The following is a 26,461-nucleotide window of genomic DNA, read 5'->3' as shown; positions in this document are numbered from 1 at the left end:
TTTCCATTAAGAAAAAAAAATCCTCCTACGGCCCCAGAGAAAAAGAGGAAAAAATATACATAAAAAAAAAAATTCTGACACTTTTTTTTTTTTTTACAATTCTTTCCTGTTTTTGAGTACCCTAGAATCTGCGGTATGGCTGGTGATTCTGTTATGAATGGGTCACCGAGGAGAAAAAAACAAAACAAGCTAAGCCACAGAAAACCAGAGAAGTTGGTAACTATGCAGATTGCAGATCCCTGATCTTACCACACAACTAGCAGTAGCCGTGGAGCGTGCCTACGATGTTCCTAGATGCCTCATCATGGCCGGAGGACTACATAAGCCTAAAGCAAGAAAAAGGAAAACTAACTGCCCCAGAGCAGACCCCAAAGGAATAGATAGCCCCCACACATGTATTGACGGTGAAACAAGATGAAGGCACAAACACAGGCAGGAAAATAGGCTGAGCAAATGATGGGGCCCAAACTAAATAGAAAGGAAAGGAAAGGCAAGTCACTGTCTGCAACCTGCAAAAAACCCTACAAAAATAATGTCCAACACTTCTGATAACAAAATTAACCCTGAAGTCACTAGACTTCTCCCACTATATCAGCACTCTGGAATATTCTGAAACAGAGCAAAAAGAGACCGAACTAGTAAGGGACAAAAAGCCAATTGGCAAAATACTGATAAATAAGAGTGGAAATTCAGCTCAGCCCCCAGCCGGGGCTGGCAGACTACACAAAAAACTGAATAGACCAACAAAATCAAGTGTGAACATTAGCAGAAAAACTTAGCTTTAGATGACTGGAAGAGAGCTGAAAACCAAGAGCTGACAAGCCAGCAGGAATCACCAGCAACTGAATAGGGCGTCGGCTATCTTAAATCCAATCTGAGAATCCTGAGATCCAATCGTCCTCCTCATTCTCAGGTGGCAGATCTCCACCGATCAAACCAGCCACACCACCTCCCGTCACCACCAGAGGGAGTCCAGAAGGGGAACTCACAACTGGTGAACCAGAGAATGAACTCACAACAGTACCCCCCCCTTGAGGAGGGGTCACCGAACCCTGATGAACTCCAAGATGAACTCCATAATCTATGTGGAGTTTCTAAAACAGCACTTCCTGCCATGGTTCAAGAGAAAGAACCATGCTTTCCGAAGCAAGATAATTTTCATGCATGATAATGCACCGTCTCATGCTGCAAATAACACATCTGCATCTCTGGCTGCTATGGGAGGACAAACTTATGGTGTGGCCACCATCTTCCCCTGACCTCAACCCCATTGAGAACCTCTGGAGCATCATCAAAAGGAGTGTCTATGATGGCGGGAGGCAGTTCACATCTAAGCAACAGCTCTGGGAGGGTATTCTGTCCACATGCAAAACAATTGAAGCACAAACCATCCAAAAACTGACAAATTCAATGGACGAGAGCGTTCAGAAGCTTCTTTCGAACAAGGGGTCCTATGTTCAAATGTAATATCACCTAGAATAAAGTTTTGACTTGAAAACTGTTTGATTTCATTTTGTAATAAGCTGATAATGCTTATAATTTCACAATTGACCATTTTTTTGTTCAAAATAAAAATAAAAAGGTTGAAAACGCTGCTGTGCATAATAATTTGGAACATTCATTTTGAGTGTTTATTATTTTAAAAAATATACTGTTTTCATAGGCAGTTTGTTAAAAAACATTGCAATAATACTAGAATAGTAGATGACTGGAAAATAACAATGACTGCAATTCATATAGGTAATTTAGAGAAAATATGAGGAAATATTTTTTGCAAAATAATTTGGAACACAGTGTAGAAGCAAATTCACTATCAGCTTGAGTAACACATTTTCTAGCAACACATTTCTTTTCTGTTATCTTTCACATTTTCTACTCTCTTCTTTCCTTTCGTCTTAGGAGTGACAACCGTTATTGCCTGATTTGTCATCTGCATACTTTTATTCAAATCTCACATCTTTATTCAAGCATTGTAAAACATTCACTGTATTTCTTTCTCAATTAAACCCTGTGAAATCTGTCATTAATACTTTCACTTTCTAGTTTCTTGTTCAAAAATACTAAACATCATCAATACGTGCTAAGAGTAGACATTGGACCGGCCATCATGTCTGGAAATGTCCTTATAACGAGGTAGTCCTTGTTCCAAGGGCAGGTTCCTATGTAAAACCAAGAGAAAGCACCTAAAGAGGTGCAAACTATGAACAGTAACAGTTCGGGATCACTCAGCGTCTATGATCTCCACAGTTCAAGTATAAAGGCTGCCAACCAAACTGGGCAACAACTGGGAAGAAACAAAAACATGATAACCAAAAAGAAAAATAGAAAACAAGAGCAAAGGGTGCAAATACCCTCCTGGGTAACAAAGTTAGTTATTAGGGCTAGTTATCCCCTCCTGGGGTTCCGGAAGCGGGTTGCTTGGGCTGCTTCCAGGGGAGATGCTCTGGGTGTCTTGATGGGTTGAGGAATCGCTGATCTTCAGTAGTGATTTGTACCAAGGGACGCTGGATTGGTACAGACGTAGCTTGGTTTACGGGCGTGGGTACCAACACAGTTTTGGTGATCACGGTGGGAGGTACCGGGGAAGCGCAGGCCTTTTCCTTCTTAAAGGTGGCGAGGAAATCCTCTGGTATCCGGCGTACGTTTAAAGCGTATCAGCCACAAAGTCCTTCATGCTGTGGGAAGGTCACATATTCCCCCGGTTGTAAGTCTCGAGCAGGGTGTCCCTTCCGGAGATGAGACTCCACGTCTCTCTGGCTAAAGAACAGGTCGGAGATTCGTGTAGGGTCGGCGATGAAACCGAACCCTCTCTCGTGGTTCACATTAAGGACCTGGCCCCATCCTGCCGAGTCCCGGGACCCAAAGTGACCAGCACGGGCATTCTCCTTGCGGTCCAGATCAGGGCCCAGCACAGCCAACCTCCGCTGTTCTCTCTCCCGCTGCTCGGTTGCCAGCTGGCGGAGGGTCTCCTGGCATCAGACTCTTGTTTCCTCCTCCTCTTCCCGGGATCGGCCTCTGCTCACTGTGGACCGCGGCACCACGGTCAGGGGTTCAGGTGTTTCCCCCCAGGGACTGATATCCTGGTCCCAAACCAAGTCCAGCACCACCTGTCCGGCCGCTGTAGCCGGCGGGCACCCAGTGGCTTCCCTGACTTCAGGGCCGACGGGCATACCTGGTGCTTCCCGGCGGTGTTGCGGTTCCGGTGCAGGCCTGAGACGGTGGGCAGCTGCACGGGTATTCACCGGGGTAGCGGGCCCAGATGCCGGTGGTGGTGGAGCAGATAGCGGCTCCGGGTCTGCGGGGGTTCCTGGTGGGACCTGTGCGGCCGCGTCAGGTCCAGGCGGGAGCTCCTCTTCCTCCGCTTCAGCTCCCAATGCCTCACGCAGCGGCGGTGGTAACAGAGAGATTGCAGGGGATGCTGCCGGTGGTGTTGCAGCGGTCGCAGGCTCTACAGGGTTTGTCTGGGGGAGATCCGGTGCAGTGATGGCGGGTACCGGTAACTGGGGTACCGCGGGTGTAGGCCCCTCCAAGGCGGGCTGCCACTTCTTCCTCCAGAACGCCTCCTGCTTCAGCCGCAGTTCGCGAGTCAACTGGGCAATCTCCTCCTCCAGCTGTTGACAGTCCATCCTGGAAGCCGGGTCAGAGCCTTCAGCCATTGCACCAGGGAGACTCAGCTCAACCTCCTCGCGTTCCGCAGGCCTCCTCCCTTCTCCTTACAATATGGGGTTCTGGCATTCTTCTTCCCGCCTCGGCCCTTTTCCCGCCACTGGCTTCCGCTCCTCCTTCTGGGGGCGGCGTCTTCTTCCAACTCCTCCATACAAAGCCAGTATACGAACCGCTCGGGGGAGTGGGCTATGTCGCTGTCGCATAGAAGTTCAGACAGGGGAGGCCCAGGACAGTTCGCGGTCTTTTCTTAGGACCACCCAGGTTGTCACGCCCTTCTTCACTGCGCCGGCGACCATTTTTAGCATTCATTTCACAGTCTATCAAATTAGGTCCAACAGATCTCAGGCACACAGAACCCGTTAGCATCGGCTCTCGTCATCCTGTTCGTGACACCAAAATGGGACACCCTCACACCCAGGGCTGTGGAGTACTTGGTACCGGGCCCGATGAGCTTTAACGGGAGATGACACGGCAGCTGGGACCCGGCCCGTGGCCCTGGGCACCCATTGTAAAAGGAGAATGATCAGTGTGCTTATGGTAGTGAAAGTTTATAAGTGATTTGTGACGCCACCTGTGGTATTCGGCAATAAACATGTAAGCCGACGCTGCAGACAGATCCTCTGGGACAGATGGTGTGGTGCAGCAGTGATGTTATAGCCCTCCACAGGCAGGGCTGTAGTCCCAGGGCAGCGTAGGTGAAGTGACACTTAGATGGTGTAGTATCAGGCGCGAGGGATGTAGCAGTACTGGGCAGGTTGGCGCAGGAATAAGTGGAGGACACCAGGGCATGTAGTTCCAAAGCTTTACTCACAGTCTGTTGTGCAAACAGTTTCCTGCTTCCGTGCCATGTCCTCCGGGTTAGGGACTCAGTCAACCTCCAGGCCAGATGGAATACTCCTTTCCAACACTCCGCCAACATATGTGCCTTTTCTGAACGTCTCCTCTTATAGCGCCTTTGAGTGAAGTACTCCTAGTACTGAGTTACACTGGAGTTCCTCCTGTCAGATGTTCCTATGAACTCTAGCTGTACGGCAGACAGCTGTAGCCTGCTTCGGGGACTCCTTGCTATTAAGTCCCGGCTCACTAATATGTTGCTGTTGTGCCCCCAAGTCTTGTGTGGGAATAAAGTGGTCACTACTTCTATTCCTCCGGTGTCTGCTGCAGGAACATTAGTATCCGTATAACCTCGGGACCGAACCCCGGCCTTGCGCTTAGAACTTGAAAAGGGTTCTCTTCTAACCCTGGTCCTTGTTCTCTTATTCTCCTCACGTTCCGTGCTAATCCTTCTTCCCAATGGAGAAACAAGCTTCCTTTCTCTGTCTCTTTCCTGTGCCAGCAGACCGAGATCACTGTGGCCTGCTGCAGCACTTCCTTCCTCCATCCCTCTCCCGGGGATCTTCTCTGTCTCACGCTCTGTCCTTCTACATCCTCACTCACTGACTGAATGAAAGACTGACCGACTAACTCAACTCTTCCCGCTCTTTTGGTGCGAACTAAACTCCACCCACCTCCCAGCACGTTTCGTGTTCCAAGCAGGGAGCCACCAAGGGGTGCTTTGCTATACTCCAAGCAGGGAGCCGCCGAAGGGGCTTTGCTACACTACTTTGTGGTGTGGGGTGCAAGTGTTGGAGTGTGGTCAGGTGTCTCCACTTTACCTGGATGGTGGGGCACCACACCTCAGCAGGAGGTGCAGTACCTCTGTGGCGACTGAGCCTCAGGGGTGCCACAGATCCCATCACAGGTAGTCGTCTACATCAAATTGTGATGCCAAGGAGAAATGTAAACATGGTTCTCACCGTTTATCATGATCAGTCTGGCCACTTTGGAGTGCAAAAGACCGAATCCACTGGCAATTCTATTGGATTGGCATGAGGGGAGACATTGAAAAATAGTGCCAGGAATGTCACCCATGTGTGACTAGGAAAACTGTGAAAGCTGATAAGAAAGCACCACTGCATCCGATTGTGAGTCGACGTCCATTAGAAATGGTAGCCATTGGTCATCTGAAGGTACAGCCCAGCAGGACAGGCTATAGCTATGTCTTAACCATCATCAATCACTTCACCAAATTTGTAGTGGCTGTCCCTGTGAAGGATTTAACTGCCCAGACTACCACTGCTATCCTATGGAAAGCCTTCTGTCTACCTTATGGATGCCCAGAGAAGATATTGACTGATCGAGGCTCCTCCTTTGAATCACAACTCTTCCAAGAATTGTGCAAGTACTACAATTGTCAGAAGCTCAGGACTACAGCATACCACCCGCAGTGCAATGGGCTTTGCGAGAAGATGAATCAAACCATCCTGAACTTGCTAAGAGCTATTCCAGCTCACAGAAAGGCTGACAGGCCAACACTACTCCCAGAGCTCATCTATGTGTATAATAATACACCGCAATGTTCTACGGGTTACACCCCATATCATGGGAGATTTCAACTATCCAGACATTTGTTGGGAATCTCTCTCAGGCAAAACTAACAGGTCAAGGAGATTCTTATCCTCTCTTGCTGACAACTTTATCTTCCAAAAGGTAAGGGAGAAAACAAGGGGAACTGCTACCTTGGATCTAATCCTTATAAACAGGGAGGAAATGGTTGAGGAGGTAAAAGTGGCTGGGACCCTAGGAGGTAGCGACCATGCTATTTTAGAATTTTGGATAACTAGAGGCGGAAGACCTGTGAAGACTCAGACATCAAGGTTAGATTTCAGAAAGGCAGATTTTAAGGGATTCAGAAAGAGAATTGGAGGGATCCAATGGCTGGATATCCTTAAAGACAAAAATGTCCAGGAAGGATGGGAAATCTTGAAAAATGAAATTCTCAAAGCACAGTTGTTAACAATTCCGAAAAGAGGGAAGAATAGGAAGCATTTAAGGAAGCCAGGATGGATGAACACAGAACTTAAGCACATGCTAAAAAGGAAGAAAAAAATGTTTATAAAATGGAAAGAGGGAGGCATATCTAAAGAAGAATATAATGCTGTCTGCAGAACCTGCAGGGCACAAATCAGATTATTAAAGCTGAAAATGAATTGAGGCTTGCAAGAGATGTCAAAAGCAATAATAAAGGATTTTGGGGATATGTCAAAAGTAAAAGAAAAGTCAAAGATGCTATAGGATTTTTACAGGATGAAAATGATGACATGGTAAGACAGGATGTTGAGAAGGCTGAACTTTTAAATTCCTATTTTGCATCTGTTTTCTCTCAGAAAGGAAATGTAACATCAACTGTTATTCACTGTCCTATTAAGGGAATAGAAGAATCCAGGATATCTATAAACAGAAAGATAGTGAGGAAACACTTAGCTAACCTAAATGAATTCAAGTCTCCAGGTCCAGATGAATTACACCCCAGAGTACTGAAGGAGATAGCAGAAGAAATTTTTGAACCCCTCTCCATAATCTTTGAAAATTCTTGGAGAACAGGAGAAGTGCCAGAAGACTGGAGAAGAGCAAATGTTGTTCCTATCTTCAAAAAGGGGAAGAAGGTGGACCCAGGCAACTATAGGCCGGTGAGTCTGACTTCTATACCAGGAAAGATCTTTGAACAAATTATTAAACAACATGTATGTCAATACCTGGATAAGAATGAAGTGATTAAACAGAGTCAGCATGGGTTTGTAACTAATAAGTCATGTCAGACTAACTTAATTTCCTTCTATGACGGTATCACTGATTGGGTGGATCAAGGAAATGCTGTAGATATAGTATATCTTGACTTCAGCAAAGCATTTGACAAAGTCTCTCATACAATCCTTATTGAAAAAATGACTAAGTATGGAATGGACAAGGCAACTGTTAGGTGGATTCATAACTGGCTTAGTGATCGGACCCAAAGAGTGGTCGTAAATGGCTGCACATCCAGTTGGAGGAATGTCTCAAGTGGGGTACCACAAGGCTCTGTCCTGGGCCCTGTATTGTTCAACATCTTTATCAATGATTTAGATGAAGGAATTGAGGGTAAACTGATCAAATTTGCTGATGACACAAAGCTAGGAGGGATAGCTAATACTAGAGAAGAGAGAGAGAGGATTCAAAAAGATTTAAATAAACTGGAGAAGTGGGCAGCAACTAACAGAATGGTTTTTAACAGGGAGAAATGCAAAGTACTACATCTGGGCAATAAAAATGAAAAAAGCATATATAGAATGGGAGGAATAGGGCTAAGTGACAGCACATGTGAAAAAGACTTGGGTATACTAATAGATCACAGACTGAATATGAGTCAACAGTGTGATGCAGCAGCAAAAAAGGCAAATGCAATTCTAGGATGTATTAACAGAAGCATACAGTCTAGATCACGTGAAGTCATTATTTCCCTCTACTCCTCTTTGGTCAGACCTCATCTGGAATATTGTGTCCAGTTTTGGGCACCACATTTTAAAAAAGACATCAACAAACTGGAGCAAGTTCAGAAAAGAGCGACCAGAATGGTGACCGGTCTGCAAACCCTGTCTTATGAGGAAAGGTTGCAGGATTTGGGAATGTTTAGTTTGCAAAAGAGAAGACTGAGAGGAGACTTAATAGCTGTCTACAAATATCTAAAGGGCTGTCACATTGTAGAAGGATCAACTTTATTCTCATTTGCACAAGGAAAGACTAGAAGCAATGGGATGAAACTGAATGGGAGGAGACACAGATTAGATATTAGAAAAAACTTTTTGACAGTTAGAGTGATCAATGAGTGGAACAGGCTGCCACGAGAAGTGGTGAGTTCTCCTTCAATGGAAGTCTTCAAACAGAGGCTGGACAGGCATCTGACTGGGATGATTTAGCGAATCCTGCTTTGAGCAGGGGGTTGGACCAGATGGCCCAGGAGGTCCCTTCCAACTCTACGATTCTACGATTCTACGATTCTACGATTCTATTAGCTGATGTTCTGATGCCAAGGTAAACTACCCGCTGACCTTGCTCTAGGAGTTACTGACTCCGATTAAATATCCTCTGCCTGCTACTGAGTGGGTGAGCGATCATCAAAGACGCCTAGTGGAAGCCCAAGAAATTATGGATACCCGTATGGAAGAAGCTCGCAAAAGACAGCAACATGATTTTGGTAGACAAGCGAAAGCTACACCTTTGAATGTTTCTCAGCCAGATCTTATCACCTACAATCATCATACAGGAAAGCTTGAGACACAATGGGAGAGACAGTATCCTATACCCGGGGAATGACATTTATTGTATCCAGCGAGATACTCAACAACCCAAGGTTGTTCACAGGAATCGACTAAAACTCTGTAGGTCAGAATACCTCCATCCTTATTCAACACCTGTGGACGAGTTATTTGAGTGCGAACCTTTTCCAGGGTCCAAAAGATCCCACAGTTCATCTTTTCCAGAATTCGATATCAATGGTATTTTGGTCCTGTGATGCTTACCTGTGGACAAAGACAGACGACTCCTAATCAAGAATTGCTCCTTGCAAGAACAACTAATCTCAGAACTGACTCTGCAGAGATATATCCTGGCCCTATGGAGGAATTCACTCTGGTTCGACGCTCTCAAAGGAACAACAAAGGTCAGTTACCAGCTAGATATCTGGTCTAAACTTGTAGAATGAACTGCACATTTTTACTACTGTTTTCTTCTGGAAAAGACTACATTCTTCCCCTGTTAAGCACAGAGACATTACTGTGACTTTTCCTCAGTTTGTTAGAGAATTTTTGGTTAATTTTTGTTGGTTCTAACACATGTTATGTCCCTTCTTAGTGAAACACCGGGACTACTTTTTGTTTAAACAAAAGAAACAAAAAAAAAATGGTGCAGCCACGTTGATGGACTGTGTGCCCCGACCCTGCACCCACGGACCAAAACACTTTCACATTTTACGCATTACTTTAAGGCTGTTACGTCTATAAGCAGGAAGATTTGCTACAAGATATTCTACCTCCGGAGAGACTTTTTTTTGAGTTATGAAGAAATGTTAAGTCATCCTATTACAGTGAAACCAAGGTTTGAGTTCGAAAGTTTATTGTTGCACTAAAATGCATGTTTATCGGATGTTTCGATACTTTCATGATTATTTAGTGCCCCCAAGTTTGTACAGGGGGCAGAGAGAATATTACTCTATTTCTGGTACCTCAACATCTACCTCGGTTCATATTTTGCTGTCATTCGGGTTTCCACCGATATATTTACAGATCTGCCAATTAACCTTTGACGGAACTCTATCTTGGAGTTCCGATGTGACCTATGGGGGGAAGTATTGTATGGACCCCATAGATTTGCTATAGATATGGGGTTCTGCCCTCACTTAGCAGCCCACTGTAACTCACATGTTGCTCAGTTACCAGTCTACACCCTGTACCGGGAAGGTGTAGACGCTGGTGTCACACGCCGCTGTTTGGGAATTTTGACTATAAAAGCACTTTGGTTCAAACTAGACGTTGACCTGTATGATTTTATAAAAATATATATGTTGGCAAACGCCGGGGATGGCTCTGTTTAAACTAGGGGGGTATATGTAGTGACCAGAAAACCCATTACTAATATACAGTATGTTATATGTCATATGGTAAGTGTGTTCTCTATTCCTTACATGATTGCATTTGTGACAATGGTCCCCGTCTTGCCTTGGGAGGAGGTAAATTATTTAATACTATGCTGCCCTCTCATGCCTTGTTTTGGTATTACAACTTGTTGTACTATGCTACCCTCTTCTGCCTTAGTTTGGCATTGCAACTTGTTTTTTCTGATTTGAAGATAAGTGGCAGTTGGAGATGGTGCATGTGGGACTGAAAAGGTCCAGTTACAGGTGGTTTTGGTGGTGAGAATAGGTAGAAAATTGTGGCTCCTCGATTGGGACAGGCGGGGAGTACAAATAGCACCCTTTTTGGAGAGTGCCGCGTTTACAGCAACAGAGTGCTGGGATAAGAGAAGGTACTGCAAAACTGTGCGGCACATTTCCCTGATAATCCTAAGTTCGGCTGATCCTCCCCTTCACACAGCACAGTTAGTCAAAGGAAAAGTTATTGCCATCCTCCCAAGGCCGGGACCGAGAAAAGGCTTTGACTGACGCTGTAACAACCCTGCTGACATTGCTGCATGGCCTCCCATCCCCCACTCACCAAATTACTCACTGCTCCAGGTCATGCTGTGGTTTCTCTCTGCCGCCAGCTCCTTGCCTTGTCTCCTGTCTGCTATGTTCATGTTTCCTGACTGTGTGTATAGGGGGCGGTGCCTGAACTCTCTGCTTCTTATGGAGTCAGGGTGCACCTGGCTAATGTATCCCTGACCAATTACCAAGAGCCCTCTACTATTTAGGGCTGTCCCACCCACTGGAACATTTCCTGAGCAATGTCTAAACTCATTGTTTTGCTGCTAAGTAAGCCAGGCCCTGTTCTGTGTTTCTCATTCTCTGGAGGCTACACTCCTAGCTTTGTCTTGTGCCTGTCTGTCTGCCCTCCAGGAGTCAGAATATCCTGGTCTATGTGCTATAGCTCCTGACCTTGTCTTGCCTAGTACCTCTGTCCAACCTCCAGGAGGCAGAATATCCTAATTGTTGAGTCTTTGTCCCTGTACTTTGTCTGAACTCTGTCCTACCCCTGCCTCCTTGTCTTTGACTTCTTTCCCTGCTGTGTCTTTCCCTGTGTCCTCCCTGTCTGTGCTCTGCACCCTTGCAGCTCTTCCTGCTCTGCACCCTTGCAGATCCGCCTGCTCTACACCTTTGCAGCTCTGCCTGCTCTGCACCCTTGCAGCTCTGCCTGCTCTGCACCCTTGCAGCTCTGCCTGCTTTGCACCCTTGCAGCTCTGCCTGATCTGCACCCTTGCAGCTCTGCCTGCTCTGCACCCTTGCAGCTCTGCTTGCTCTGCACCCTTGCAGCTCCACCTACTCTGCACCCTTGCAGCTCTACCTGCTCTGCACCCTTGCAGCTCCACCTGCTCTGCACCCTTGCAGTTCCGCCTGCTCTGCACCCTTGTAGCTCCGCCTGCTCCGCACTCCTGTGGCTCTGCCTGCTCCACACTCCTGTGGCTCCGCCTGCTCCACACTCCTGTGGCTCCGCCTGCTCCACACTCCTGTGGCTCCGCCTACTCTGCACTCCTGAGGCTCCACCTACTCTGCACTCCTGAGGCTCCGCATACTCTGCACTCCTGAGGCTCTGCCTACTCCGCACTCCTGTGGCTCTGCCTACTCCACACTCCTGCATCTCTGTTCCTAACCTGCTTTGTCATACTCCACTCTCTTCTGTTAATACCCGTGCCTCACCTCCTGTGTGAACAGGTCCAAACCTGTTTCGTCATACTCCACTCCTGCCTTCCTATACCGGTACCTGCACCTGCTGTGTGAACAGGCCCCTACCTGTTCCTTCTCATACCACGCCAGCCTGCCCTGTGTCTCGTCCATGCCAGCCTGCCCTGTGTCTCGTCCGTGCCAGCCTGCCCTGTGTCTCGTCCGTGCCAGGCTGCACTGTCTCGTCCATGCTAGCCTGCCCTGTGTCTCAGCTATGCCAGCCTGCCCTGTGTCTCAGCCATGCCAGCCTGCCCTGTATCTCAGCCAGACACCACCCTGGAGTAGCACCTGGCAGCTGCCTGCCACACAACCCTGACTTCACCATTGGAGGCTCCAGAGAAGACCAAGGCAGCTGTCTTAGTCACGCCCCTTCCAGGCTAGTCCGGTCTGTGGCCACAACCCCCCGGCTCGCGACAACCTGCTTAGGTGCGAGCGTGACAGACGCAATGTGTAAGGAAAATTGTATCTGCTATCCATGACTGTTATATTGAAAAAATATAAGAATTGTTACCAGTCTTCAGTAAAATTCATCTTTCAAGTTTGTATGAGACCCTCAGTGTATGCTTCTTTTCGTCCGCTGCCTCATTTCTTGCGGGCATCAACAAAACTCTCAGTCTCATATACGCATCATCTCCCTCTTTATAATTTGCACCTAACCTAGGGATTGTTAGAGCCATCGGAGTCACCGTGATTGAACCATCTTCCGAGGTACTAGGCCCTGCATTTCACAAGGCGGTGCGGCACATGTCTTAATGTTTTCTCTGTCTCTATAAATCACCAGATGTAAAAAACTATGTTGCCTGATGTCAAGCCTGTTAAAGGGCTATTGAAGCACACCAGGGGCCGTGGGTTACTCGATAGCGGGCCGGTGTCTTAAAGGGATGTGTCGCAGTGGCAGTGACCCAGTCTGTGGCCCTCGGCGTCCATGTAAAATTAAAGAATTGATAAGGAATAAAGTTTATGTGTATATAAGTTCGTGACGCCACCTGTGGTATTCTGGTCAGAGGCGACCAGCGCTGCAGTGCAGATCCTCTGGGACAGATGGTATTACGCAGCTGAGGTGTAGTAGCTCTCCACAGGCAGAGCTGTAGTCCCAGGGCAGTTGAGAGAAGTTTAAAGACGGTGATGTAGTGTGGAGTAAAGGATGTAGCAGTGCTGGGTTGGTGATGCAGGAAGAACGCAGATGACACAGTTGAATGCCGTTTCAAGACTTCTGCGACCTGGATCCTTCCCCCACCTGAAGTCTGTCAGCGTGGAACGAGCCCCACGGGGAGTACTCTCCTCCCGTGCCTCTAGAAGAACCCCTTTTCTATTCAGGGAGCTTCCTTTCAAAGCAATTCCGTCCGACAGCTCCTACTGACAGAAGCTGCTCCAGACAGGTCCTGTCACTTCCCCTCCCTCTGAGGGAACTCTCCTCACCTCTTACAATTCTCCTGCTCTCAACCTAAGCTCCGCCCACCTCCCAACACCCTTCATGAACCAAGCAGGGCCCATATTGGGTGCTCTGCTGTTCTAAGTGTGAGTGGGATGCAGGTGTGGATTGTGGTCAGGTGTCTCCATCTTACCTGGTCATGGGATACCACACCTCTGGGTGAGGTGCAGTACCCCCGTGGCGACTGAACTCTCAGCAGCAAAAGAGTTTAATGGGAACCTGTCAGAAACTTTTCCTATTACTTCTCCGAACCATTAATATGACTGAGTAGCCCTTTAAAAGATAAGTCAGTTGGTCCTTTTGATGATGTCCATTTTGCTTCCTGCCTGGCAGCACCCTCCCCTGGCTGTATGACAGGCCAATGGCCAAGTACCAGAACAAATGATTTGTCCTTCACCCTGGAAGTGTATTTTCATGTCCCAATAAAGTTCCAGACACAACATCAAAACATGATTTCTTGCTGCTAGAGCGATATTTAGGGTCCCAAATGGGATTGGCTGGCTTATCTTTTAAAGGGCTACACGGTCATATAAATGATATGGGGCGATGGCTCTGACTGGTTCTGTTTAAGAGTACAAACAAATTGTGATAAATAAGCCATAATAAAGTCTATTTGTGTGCAGAGGATAAATTGTCACAGCATTGTAGGTGGAACCAGTACATGATACAAATGATTTCTCAGCTCTTTCTAATTATATAAAATAGTTATTGTAGATCTTTTAACACTGGAAATAAGTTTTGAAATATCTCACATGATAAAGCCAAGTTCTCAGCATGTCCTTTTTTTCTGTCTAGATTGAAGCATGTAATAAAGAGGCGGAGAAGATAAATTCACTTATAAATTCTGACAGTCCAACTCTGGCATCCCAGGTGCCATTATCAGCCCTCATCACTTCGGAGGTTCAGATATCACCAACGCTTAAGTCCAACTGTAACATGATAAGATGTCATATGAATTATTTATGTATATATATTCTGATTACTCTCTTGTATTCACTCAGCAATGTATGATATATGCTGTTATTAAAAATATATATTTTATTATTTAAAAAGTTTATAAGTTAGTTTTAAAGATGTCCAATAGTTAAAAATGGTGGTAACAAGTGTTACAAAACAAAATATAACTAAATAAAACCCCAAATTCCCCTTTCCCTCCATTACTCACTTGTTGAATCCCCCAGTGCAGATACTGCAGTGGCCATTGCTGATTGTTATTCACAATCCAGAAACATTGGGATGCCATAACAGCATACAGCAGCTGCAGACAATCATTGGCCTCAGTGCCTTTACTTTCTGGCATTACCACTGAGGCCTGTGATTGGCTGCAGCACTCAGACACATCATTAATTTTTTTACATTACAACCCCTTTTAAAGGAACCTGTCATATTAAAAACAAAGCTATTAACCTTCCGATATGCAATTAGTCTGCAGGTTAACAGCAATTGAAAGCCTTGTGGCCGTCATCCTCCTCGTTGCAGGGAGGAAATAAATGTTATTCCTTCTCACAGCCTCAGGTTTTTAGTTGTGCAGGTTGCTGGTGCGACTTCAGTCAGCACTCAGTTCATAGTGAGCAGTGCTGAAACCGCGCCCCAGCACTGACTGACAGCCAGCTCTGATGCTGAGCTGGCTGTCAGTCAATGATGGGTTGTAGTTACAATCGCCGCTCACTATGAAATTGAGCGCTGACTGAAGCTGCACCAGCCCACACCTATAACCGATAGCTGGAGGCTAAAGTACATTTCCTCCCGTCAGCGTGGCTTTCAGTGCAGGCGTCCGGTAGATTAACAGAGCTATTAAACACAAATCTGCCGGTTAATAGCGTTTTGACATTACCTATTCCCATGAAAGTAATGCACCACTTTGATTATCTTTGGTCTATAGCCAGCAGTTCGTATGTCTGCCATAGTTTATGCTGTTTTTTTATTTAGTGATCAATACTTAGAATTTGTCAGCTGCTGCTAGAGGATTTATTCTTATTATCTGTCACTAGAATTTAAAATAGTGCTATGAAACACTCCTTTCACAACTTAAAGCATTGTCCACTACTTTTATAATGATGACTTATCCACAGGATAACGCATCAATACTTATAGGGAATCTGACATAAAGCTCCCCAACAGATCAACTGTTATCTGCAGGGCATGATCTATTCAATAGGAGCTGATCTGCAGTAACCACTAAATAGTGTTGTTCCACACTGTCCACTGGATAAATCTGGTAGCCACTGAAGGTGATAAAAGCCAGACCCCACTGATCTTATAAGGATTACTTCAGAGCTGCCACCAGGAATTTCAGGGCCCCATATTGGCAAAATTTTCATGCCCCCTTGAGACTATGCTCCGCTCCACCTCCACTCTTCGAACCTTCCACAGTCCTACCACCCACTCTTGGAAAAAATCTGACCATTGGAAACCACACCGATCAGAAGAGAAGGGAACTTTTATCCTCATTTTAAAATGCAGTGGCAGGTGGGATGTCTGACAGCAACTCCATTCATCCTCTTTGGGGCTTCCAGAAAAATCCAAGTGCAGCCACTTAGGGAATGAATGGATCAGTGTTCGAGTTGCATATGAGCTCCATTCTAATGGGGATAAAAGTTCCAGATTATGCCGATCCGTGCGAGTCCCAGCAGTCAGACCCCCAACAATCAATAACTTATCACTTATTCTTAGGCCATACACATTCAGTATTTTGCATCAGTGTTTGTAAGCCAAAATCAGGAGTGGAACAATCTGAGGAAAAGTATAATAGAAACACGTCACCACTTCTGTATTTATCACCCACTCCTGGTTTTTGCTTACAAATACAGATGTAAAACACTGGCCACAATACTGAACGTGTGAATGTGTCCTTGGAATAGAAGATTACTTGTTTTCACTGTAGAACCTCTGAATGTGTTGTGTATAATTGCTACTGTCTAATAGTCACAGGACAGGGAGGGGTTAACCATCCAAGTAATTCATCTCTATTGAAAATAAAGAATCTTGCCCTTATTTATATCATAGAGAAGTGACCTCCATACACAACATAATCCAGTATACCAAGACCAATAATACCACATACATCATAATATCACATACAAGGGACAAATACCGCCACACCATGAACAGACCACATTATCACCAAATAGTGACCGAATAATACCACATACAAGACAAAAACCACATCATGACCAGACCACATATTACCACCATCTAGTGACCAAATACTACCATATACAAGGGACAAATACCTTCACATCATGACCAGACCATATAATGACTGAATAATATCACATGCAGTGGGCAAAAAACTCAGGTCACAAACTGCTGGAGACAGACCAGAGCGGTGGTGATAATACATGAAGATTCTGGAAGGTGAGTATTAGACAGGTGGCAGGGGACTTGGATTTAAAGCACCATTCCAGAGGTGAAATAAAAAAACTGCAGCAGTTCTTAGTACCAACTAAGTGAATGAAATTCATGCACATGTTGCTCAGTTTTGCCTTGAATATTTGAAGCTGTTTCAAATCTGTACCATGTCAATTCTTTTAGGGTATGTGCTGCGGGTTTGAGGCTGCGTATTTATGCAGCGTCAAACCTGCAGTGTCCATCTGTGACAGCATACTGGATGGGATTTCTACAATGTCCACTATGCGTGTATGTGCGCCCATGGCTTCCCTGTGGAGACTGACATGCGGTGCTTCTGTCCAGACCTCAACATGTCAATTTCTCTTGCGGAGAGGCCAGTCTCCGCAACAGAAATTTCAGCGATAGAATGTATTGAATGCAGTAAATCCGCATGATTCAATGAACACTTGCGGATTTACCTGCGTTCCATAGATGGCAATGCTTTGGAGACAGCGGACATGCGCTGCGTATAAAGCCCTGCTGGTTCCGGATCATGGACATCCGGCCTCAGTGTTGATTACCATATCCAGTACAAAGGAAGGAAAAAAAGCAAGTAAAAATGAGGTAAAACCATGTGTATTTTATATTATGTTTTTCTTGCCATAAGACACGTTTTTGGTGCAGAAATATTTGCAGCAAATACTTAACATGTGTACATACCTATGTACATGCTATTTCACACACACAAATTCAAATGCACACATATAGGAATTTCAGTGCACAAATACAGACACAAAGATGCATTACACACATGTACTGTACATATATTATACACGTGTACACTGTCTAGAGCAGCGGTCCCCAACCTTACTGACACTGAGAGCCACATTCAGCACTGAGAGAAGGTGCAAGCCACATTCAGCTCTGAGAGAGGGTCACGAGCAACATCCTGCTCCTATCCCCCTCAAAGTAGTGTCAACCGAAGCCCCCATTACGGGTATAATGATAACCAAAGCTTTTCCACAGAAATCAATCCAAAGCAGTACACTGAGATCCAGGGGTTCCCACAATGCCCCAATTCAGTATTCTCCCATCAAGGCCTTCCACCGCACTGTCACATCCAGCTTCAGGCACCTCCTGTAACAGGTAGTATCATCCTCCATTGTACCATAGCTAAAACATCTCTAAACCCCTAAGACTAGTACATGTGCATCCAGTTTTTTAAAAAAGTCATTTTAATTACACACTGGGGCAGGATAACATGCTAGGTGGGATGATTAGTCTGGGGGACAAACGCCCCATCAACCCATCAAAAACGGGGATTAGACCTACCGGTAATATTGTTTCCAGGAGTCCATCCTGACAGCACAATGGAGGTTGTCCTTCCATCCTTATAGGGACAGGAAACACACGAGAGGTTAAAAGAAACCCTCCCACCCACACACCCCAGTGATTTTTCCAAGTACCACACCAGGATGAATGCAATCTTATTTATTGAAATTCTATACAAGTTTATCATCACAAATACAAAATTTAAGGGAGGGAATTACCAGAGCTGTCAGGATGGACTCCTGGAAACAATATTACCGGTAGGTCTAATCTTTGTTTTCCAGGATGTCCCTCCTGACCGCACCATGGAGAATACCAAAGTAAGATCTCACTAGGGTGGGACTGCTACCTGCAGCACCTAACGGCCGAAGGCCATCTGTCCGCCTGCCAACATATCCAACTTGTAGTGTTTGCAGAAAGTGTTTAAAGTAGACCATGTAGCTGCTCTACAAATTTTCTCTACCGAAGCCCCCGCCCTTTCGGCCCATGATGTTGCTACTGCTCTGGTGGAATGGGCCCTAAGACCTTCAGTTATGGGTAATTTTTTGGCCTCATATGCTAGGGAGATGGTAGTTGTTATCCATCTAGCTAAAGAATGCTTGGATGCCTTTTTCCCTTTATTTTTGCCCACATACTGGACAAATAGATTAATGTCCTGCCTCCACTCGTGAGTGGCCTCCAGGTAGTCAATGACTGCCTGTCTAACATCCAATGATTGGAAGAATTTTTCTTTTGCGTTTTTTGGGTGTTGGTAAAATGATGGAAGTATTATCTCCTGATTTAAATTTTGAGGAGAAACCACTTTAGCAGAAAAACGGGGTTAAGCTTTAGAACTATATGATCATCGAAGATCAGAATATTAGGGTTCTGTACTGAAAGAGCCTGAATTTCACCATGTCTCTTAGCAGAGGTGATGGCCACTAGAAAGACTGTCTTGAGCGTGAGTTTTGCTATGTTTAAACTGTCTATTGGCTCATACGTGGCTTTGCACAAAGCATTGAGGACTAAATTTAAACCTCAAGGGGGAACTGATTTTCTTATTGTGGGCCTTAACCTCTGGATGGCTTTAGAAAATCGTGCTACCCATGGATGAGATGCCAAGGGGAAATCGAAGAAGATACTTAGGGCCGCTATTTGTACTTTTAACGTGCTTGGTCTCAACCCTTTGTTAAATACTGCCTGGAGGAAATCGAGGATTCTAGGGATGTCAGGTCAGGACCAGTGTATAGAAGAGCTTCCACTTTCCAAGCAGAACCGCACTTCCAAATTTTATTGTAGATTGTGGAGGTGACGGGTTTATGGCTGGCCTGGATCATGGAGATTACCTGGTTGGAGAGATCCTTAGCTCTTAAGATCTTCATTTCAGTATCCATGCTGATAACTGCATAGTCTTTGGATTTGGATGCAGAACTGGCCCCTGAGAGAGGAGATCCTCCGTCTCCGGTAATCGGAGTGGGTCTTCCCAGGCCATCTTCCTTAGCAAGGGAAATCAACTTTGTCTTGGCCAAAATGGTACCACCAGCATCACCAATACACCTTCCTCCTGAATCTTCCTGAGGACTCTTGAGATCATGGCAGTGGGAGGGAAGGCGTATAGAAGACCTCTTTCCCATACCTGGTTCAAGGCATCTATTCCTTTCGAGTGATCTGTTGGATTGATGGAATAGATTTTCTGCACCTTGGCGTTTTCCCTGGTTGCGAAGAGATCCAGCTGAGGAGTTCCCCACTGACGACACAGGTAGTTGAATATCTCTCCCTTCAGTTCTCACTCGGTGGCCCGGATTTCCCGCCTGCTCGAGTAATTGACCACCGTGTTCCTGGATCCTTCTAGATGTACAGCTGATATTGACCAGACTCTCTTCTCTGCCCAGATGAAAATTTGTGTGGCCAGATCCTGGAGGGCCCAAGTCTTGGGCACCCCTGTTGACGAAGAAATGATACAGCCATCACGTTGTCTGACATAATCTTTACATTCTGGCCCTGCAAGCATGACTAATTTCGCTTCAGAGTCTCCAAAACCACACGTAATTCTCTGTAGTTTGAGGACTGGGACCTGATGTCCGGTGACCAAACTCCTTGAAAATATCTCCCTTTCAGATGAGCTCCTCATCCTTCCTTGCATCTGTGATGATAGTCACGCATGGCGACAAGATTCAAGGAACTTCCTGACTGATGCTTCTGTTAATGGTCCACCATTTGAGTGATGACTTTAATGCTGGCGATAGACGAATCTCTCCGTCGAAAGAAATGTGTCGTCTGTGCCATGCTGAAAGGATCGCTCTCTACAGTCTCCTCATGTGGAACTGACCCCATCTGACACACGATATGCAGTCTGTTAGCGTACCCAATACCTTCATCGCTCTTCTTATGGAGACTCGATTCCGAAGGAGATGATGGACCATGTCTCTTACTACTGCATTTTTCTTTTCCTCTGACCACAGCGAGATTCTTTGCCTGGAATCTAGAATGACTCCTAGGAACTTTTTCTTGGTTCCGGGTAGTAAATCTGATTTTTCCTGGTTAAGAATCCAACCCAGATCTTCCAATGTAGAAATCACCAGGCTGAGCTGCTTTTCTAGTTCAGAACTTGAACGTGATATTGGGAGAAAGTCGTCCAAGTATGGGACAATGACTACCTCCTTCTGGCTCAGGTAGGCTATGATCTCGGCAGCCAGTTTCGTAAAGACCTGAGGCGCTGATGCAAGGCCGAAAGGAAGAGCTCAAAATTGGAAGTGGTAGCACTTGTTTTTTATTTTTAGCACAAATTGTAGAAATTTCTGAGAGCGAGGGTGGTTTGGTACATGGTAGTACATGCTCTTCAGGTCTATCGTGGGCATTACTGCATTCTTGTTTATGAGGAGAATGGTGGTCTTTAGCTACTCCATTCTGAACCTCTTATATTTTAGCAACTGATTTAGAGGTTTCAGGTTTATAATAGTGCGACTCTCCCCTGATGGTTTTTTTATTGTGAAAAGGGTCGAGTAATGACCCTGACCCACTTCTGGCTGGGGAAACAGGACCACTACATTTAACCTTAACAGGTCCTTTACATCTCTCCATATAGGGGAGTCGAAGGTTCCGGAAAGGGGACCATGACCATGTGACCATGAACCATACTGGGGGAGGTCTGGCAAACTTAAGGGTATACCCCTGAGATATAGTGTTCAAGACCCTCTGATTTTGAGAGATGAGTCCCCAAGAATCATTGGCGTCTGTTACTTGAACTCGCTCCAAAGCGTGAGGGTGGGGCTCTACTTTCTCCCCCTTAAGGGTATTTCCAACGACCCATTTTTGCTTTTCCCCGAAATTCCTGTCTCTGGGGAAGGCGGGATCTCTGAAAGGGATAGTATCTTTTTGATTTTTCCTCAGGAAACCCTTTTTATCAGTGGCATTTTCTAGCATATTATCTAGGATCTGCCCAAATACCTTTAACCCAGAAAAAGGGATGGCACACAGCTTATTTTTTGAATGATAATCGCCCGATTGTAACAACCCTGCTGGCATCACTGCATGGCCTCCCATCCCCTGCACACCAACTTACTTACTGCTTCAAGTCATGCTGTGAATTCTGACTGCTGCCAGCCCTGTGCTTTGTGCTCTGTGCCTCTGCTCTCCTGCATGCTTCCTGGCTATGTGTGTATAGGGGGGCGGCGCCAGAACTCTCTGGTTCTTATGCAGTCAGGGTACACCTGTCTAATCTTTCCCTGACCAATTACCTAGAGCCCTCGACTATTTAGGTCCGCCACACCCACTGGAACATTGCCTGTGCAATGTCTAAACTCAGTTAGTATCTTGCTGCTGAGGAAGCCAGGCCCTGTTCTATGTATCTCCTTCTCTGTAGGAATACTCTTAGCCTTGCTTTGTGTTCTTTGTCTACCCTCCAGGAGGCTGCATATCCTGGTCTCTGTGTCTTGGTCCTAGTTTTGTGTTTACTTGTCCTTCCGCCTGCCAGGAGACAGAATATCCTGGTCCTTGAGTCTTCCCCCCTGTACCTTGTCTGAACTCTGTCCTTACCCTGCCTCCTTGTCTTTGGCTTCATTCCCTGCTGTGCCTTTCCCTGTGTCCTCCCCGTCCTTGCTCTGCACACTTGCAGCTCTGCCTGCTGTGCTCCTGCTGCTGCAGAACCTCTTGCTGCAGCTTATTTGCACAGACCTTGTGGTTCAGCTTTGCTCTGCTGCTGCAGAATCTCTTGCTGCAGCTTCTTTCCACAGACCTTGTGGTTCAGCTTTGCTCTGCTGCTGCAGAACCTCTTGCTGCATCTTCTCTCCACAAACCTCGTGGTTCAGCTTTGTTCCGCTGCTGCTGCCGCTGCAGAACCTCTTGCTGCAGCTTCACTCCGCACTCCTGCGGCTCCGCCTACTCCGCACTCCTGCGTCTCTGCCTACTATGCACTCCTGCGTATCCGCCTACTCCGCTCTCCTGCAGCTCCGCCTACTCCAGACTCCTGTACCTCTGGCTACTCCGCACTCCTGCCTGTATCCATACCTACACCTCCTGTGTGAACAGGTCCAAAACCTGTTCCTTCATATTCCACTCCTTCCTGCCTGTATCCATACCTGCACCCGCAGTGTGAACAGGTCCAAACCTGTTCCTTCATATTCCACTCCTTCCTGCCTGTATCCATACCTGCACCCTCTGTGTGAACAGGTCCAAACCTGTTCCTTCATATTCCACTCCTTTCTGTCTATACCGATACCTGCAACTTCTGTGTGAGCAGGCCCCTACGTGTTTCTTGTCATACCACGCCAGCCTGTCCTGTGTCTCAAGCCGTGCCCACCTGTCCTGTGTCTCAAGCCATGCCCGCCTGTCCTGTGTCTCCAGCCGTGCCCGCCTGTCCTGTGTCTCCAAGCCATGCCCGCCTGTCCTGTGTCTCCAAGCCATGCCCGCCTATCCTTTGTCTCCAAGCCGTGCCTGCCTGTCCTGTGTCTCCAAGCCGTGCCTGCCTGTCCTGTGTCTCCAAGCCGTGCCCGCCTGTCCTGTCTCCAAGCTGTGCCCGCCTGTTCTGTATCTCCAAGCCGTGCCTGCTTGCCCTGTGTCTCAGCCTGCCTGTCGCTTGACCTGACCAGGTGTCCTGTCCCCGAGTGAGATCAGCAGTCACAGCCAGACACCACCCTGGAGTGGCACCTGGCAGCTGCCTGCCGCACAACCCTGACCTCACCATTGGAGGCTCCAGAGAAGACCTAGGCAGCTGTCTTCGTCATGCCCCTTCCAGTATAGTCTGGTCTGTGGCACAGTGGGGCCACAAACCCCCGGCTCGCACCAGCTAAGGTGCGAGCATGACATCGATCAGGTCTTCATCCATATGGCTCTACGAGCCATATTGGACAAAGAGTTATTTTGGGCCGCAAACCGCACAGATTCAGCCGAAGCATCAACTAAAAACCTGGTTGCGAGTCTCAAAAGGGGAAGATTTTCTAAGATATTACTCCTAGGAGTTTTCCCTTTTATCTAGTCCTCCAGTTGATCGATCCATAAGTGCATTGATGTAGCAACTGATGTAGCAGCTATATTTGCCTTCATAAGTGCCACAGAAGCCTCCCAAGCCCTCTTAAGGAGTCCATCAGCTTTCCTATCCATGGGCTCTCTGACGCTAGAAGAATCTTCAAAGGGGATTGAAGTGTTCTTTGATACCCTAAGTACTGGAACATCAATTTTAGGAATTTCATCCCAAGTCTTTATATCCTCCGGTTCAAACAGTAAACGGAGTGTGAAATCTCGAGGGATAACTAGACATTTTTCTGTGTCTTACCTCTCTTCCTGAATCATTGCAGTCATTCACCAGGAAAACTTGACGTATCTGTGACCTCAAGCCCCCGAACATCTCGTCCTGAACTGACTGAGGTTTTGGGGATTCCTCAATCTGCATTGTATTCCTTACAGCCTGCAGAAGCTTGTCCGTGTCCTCTGACGAAGAAAGGTAACTCTTCACCACCTTCTGGAGGTTCCGAGGTAATTTCTCCCTCTTCCTCAAGGTTCAGTCTTATTGACTGGACCTGTTCATCCGAGGACTGTTCGATCTCCCTGTTGGGGAGACTGGGCTGGTAGGAGGCTTGAGATGGAGGCCTTTTTTCAATCATAACAAGAATATTCATAGGTATCAATATGCAGATCAGACTGTTTGGATCTTTCTCTGCTTAAAAGGCTAAGTTCACACCACCATATAAAAAATTGTCAGAGTTTCATCAAGGAAACTTGAATGATTTTTTTCTCGTTTTTTTTATTTTTACTTAACAGCTATTAGTACTTTACAGGACCTTTTACAACTGCCTATGTTGAAAAACTGCACCATAAAAACAGATGCTATACTGTGAGTCCGTATGGAATCCAAATTATTTGCTCACCCTGGGACTTGAAGGGGTGAGTCCCATCTGACACAGAAGAAACCAGTGCGTCATGCGAGTTGTTTTCACGCACAAATTTGGTTAGTGAAAAAATAGCTTGTTTGCACTGCCCCATTGAATTACATTGGCCCACGTGCTGCCCGTTTTTCACGGACCTCACTCAGACCAAAAAAACCTCCCCTATCCATCAGGTTTGCATATGTAGATAAATTATGGTAACCCTGTCTTTTCACAAAAGCCATGACACCAATCATAAATCCAAACTACAAAAAACGCACCTGCTTGTGTATGGTATATACCGTAAATGCAAAGGATCATTTAGATATATTGCAATTAAGCTTGATTTTCTATGCAGAAGTATTAGTTAAATCTGGAAATCTTGAATTTTGCCAAATACAGATAATCATTGTTTAGCATTATGCTGATATTTGTATGCACACTTTATAACTTATGTTTATTTTTTATTCAAATAATTCTTAAAGTTACCTCATTGTTATTGTATATTTTTTTTTATTACTTTGTTTGGCTCATTTAAATATAACTTATGTATGTTAAGAAAAATCAGTATTAATCTGTACATTAGGGCACCTTTATGTGTATGAACGATGACCAGGCAGCTGCACACACTAAATGCCCCTCTAAAACTCCAATATATGAAGGTTCAGAAAACTAGAATCCATCCTCGGACTTTAGGAGCGGGACAAGATTTGGCTTTGCTAAACGACTAAGTGCTTGCATGGAAGGGCATATAGGTTTATTAGACTGTCTCCTAGAATCACAATTGGCACTTTAGGAGGCTGTGTTGCTTACATCTGGCAGCGGCAGAGGTTACACAACCTTATGATTGATTGTCAATTCTTATTACAGTACTTCTAAGGGTAAGTACTGGAAAATCACGGTAATACTATATTTTTAATAAATTTTATTTGTGCAACTGGGAAATTGTATCTTTACAATGTTTCCTTACATTTTCCATTTGAACATTGAGTGCACTACAGTGGAATGTGCCACAGGGATTGGCAGAATTTTGCACTTGGTAAACAGAAATGCATATTGCATATTTAGAGGAGCTTTTATTATGTGTCTTAGTAAATTGAACAAAAAATATTTTTTTAAATGTAGTTTGTGCAAGTTAAGAACTGATATTGAGTTCAACATTTTTAAGGGCTAAGAATCTAAAAAAATAGCAATGCTTGGTTAAGGCTCTGTTCACACCATGTTCTTGCACCCTATTAAAAGTGTTGTTTTTTGCAATAGAAAAAAAGGCTCCTTTAAAACAGAATTGATGGGGATCTTGTTGCATCCTTCTGTGGCTGTTTTCTAATATACAGTACAAATGGAGAACAGGAACCATCTTGTTCTTTAGCAGGGGAGAAAGTTTCCGCCTGTCTTATGTTATACCCTGTAGTATACTGTTTTAATGGAACATTTTTCAGCAAAAAATGCTCCTTTTACCAGGATGCAAAAAATATATGGTATATACTAGGCTCCAGATACATATCCATTCTATAAGCTGCTGCTACAATATATATATGGATATATATATATATACATATTTATATATATATATATATACAAAGTATATATAGTTACATTTTAGCATGTCTAACATAATATACAATTATAAACAGTATTGAATCAATTACATGACAATCATTGTCTTACATAATGTTTGTAAACTTGTAAATATTGTCTCTTTTTTAAATAAATGTTTACTGTTTTTTATTTGTCATTTTTCATTTTGCTTTGCACATGGGCTGTTTTATGCAGTATTGTCTTTCATTACAATTACAGAATCTTTGTAAGCTTATTTCTAAAACAGATATATTGCCAGATTGAATGTTTAGCTTCTATTACAAAGGCTAAACCATCTCTGTAAAAATGTTTTCAGTAACAATCTAGTTTCCCTGTGTTTTTTTCTTCTTATTTGTTCAAAATTTGTTTGGTAGAATATCTTACAAATTGGACTAAGCCTCAATGACACTAAACATGAAAGTTAAGGAGGTGATCCACTTCCCTGACTCACTAATGGGTTTTAAGCCTTACTGCTTCGTTTGCTATGCCCTGGCACCAGCTCTGCTGCTACAGCCATCACTTCCTCTTCACAATTCTCTGCTTCATCTGACTACATTTACA

The 26,461-nt window shown here is 45.3% G+C and overlaps 1 protein-coding gene across 1 annotated transcript in view; it reads left to right on the top strand.

Annotated features, from left to right (window-relative positions):
• The window catches only part of RECK (reversion inducing cysteine rich protein with kazal motifs), a 675,429-nt gene extending 649,207 nt beyond the window's left edge, over window positions 1–26,222 (top strand). The window contains exon 21 of the mRNA XM_073549858.1: window positions 14,121–26,222. Coding sequence (XP_073405959.1) covers window positions 14,121–14,336 — 216 coding nt within the window. The 3' untranslated portion in view covers window positions 14,337–26,222. The remainder of the gene's footprint in view (window positions 1–14,120) is intronic.
• The last annotated feature ends 239 nt before the right edge of the window (window positions 26,223–26,461 follow it).

Source organism: Dendrobates tinctorius, unplaced genomic scaffold (genome assembly GCF_039654945.1).
Source record: "Dendrobates tinctorius isolate UK_male_01 unplaced genomic scaffold, ASM3965494v1 ptg000162l, whole genome shotgun sequence".
Lineage (NCBI taxonomy): Eukaryota > Metazoa > Chordata > Amphibia > Anura > Dendrobatidae > Dendrobates > Dendrobates tinctorius.
Note: the sequence above shows the minus strand (reverse complement) of the source record. Positions and strands in the feature narration are given on the sequence as shown.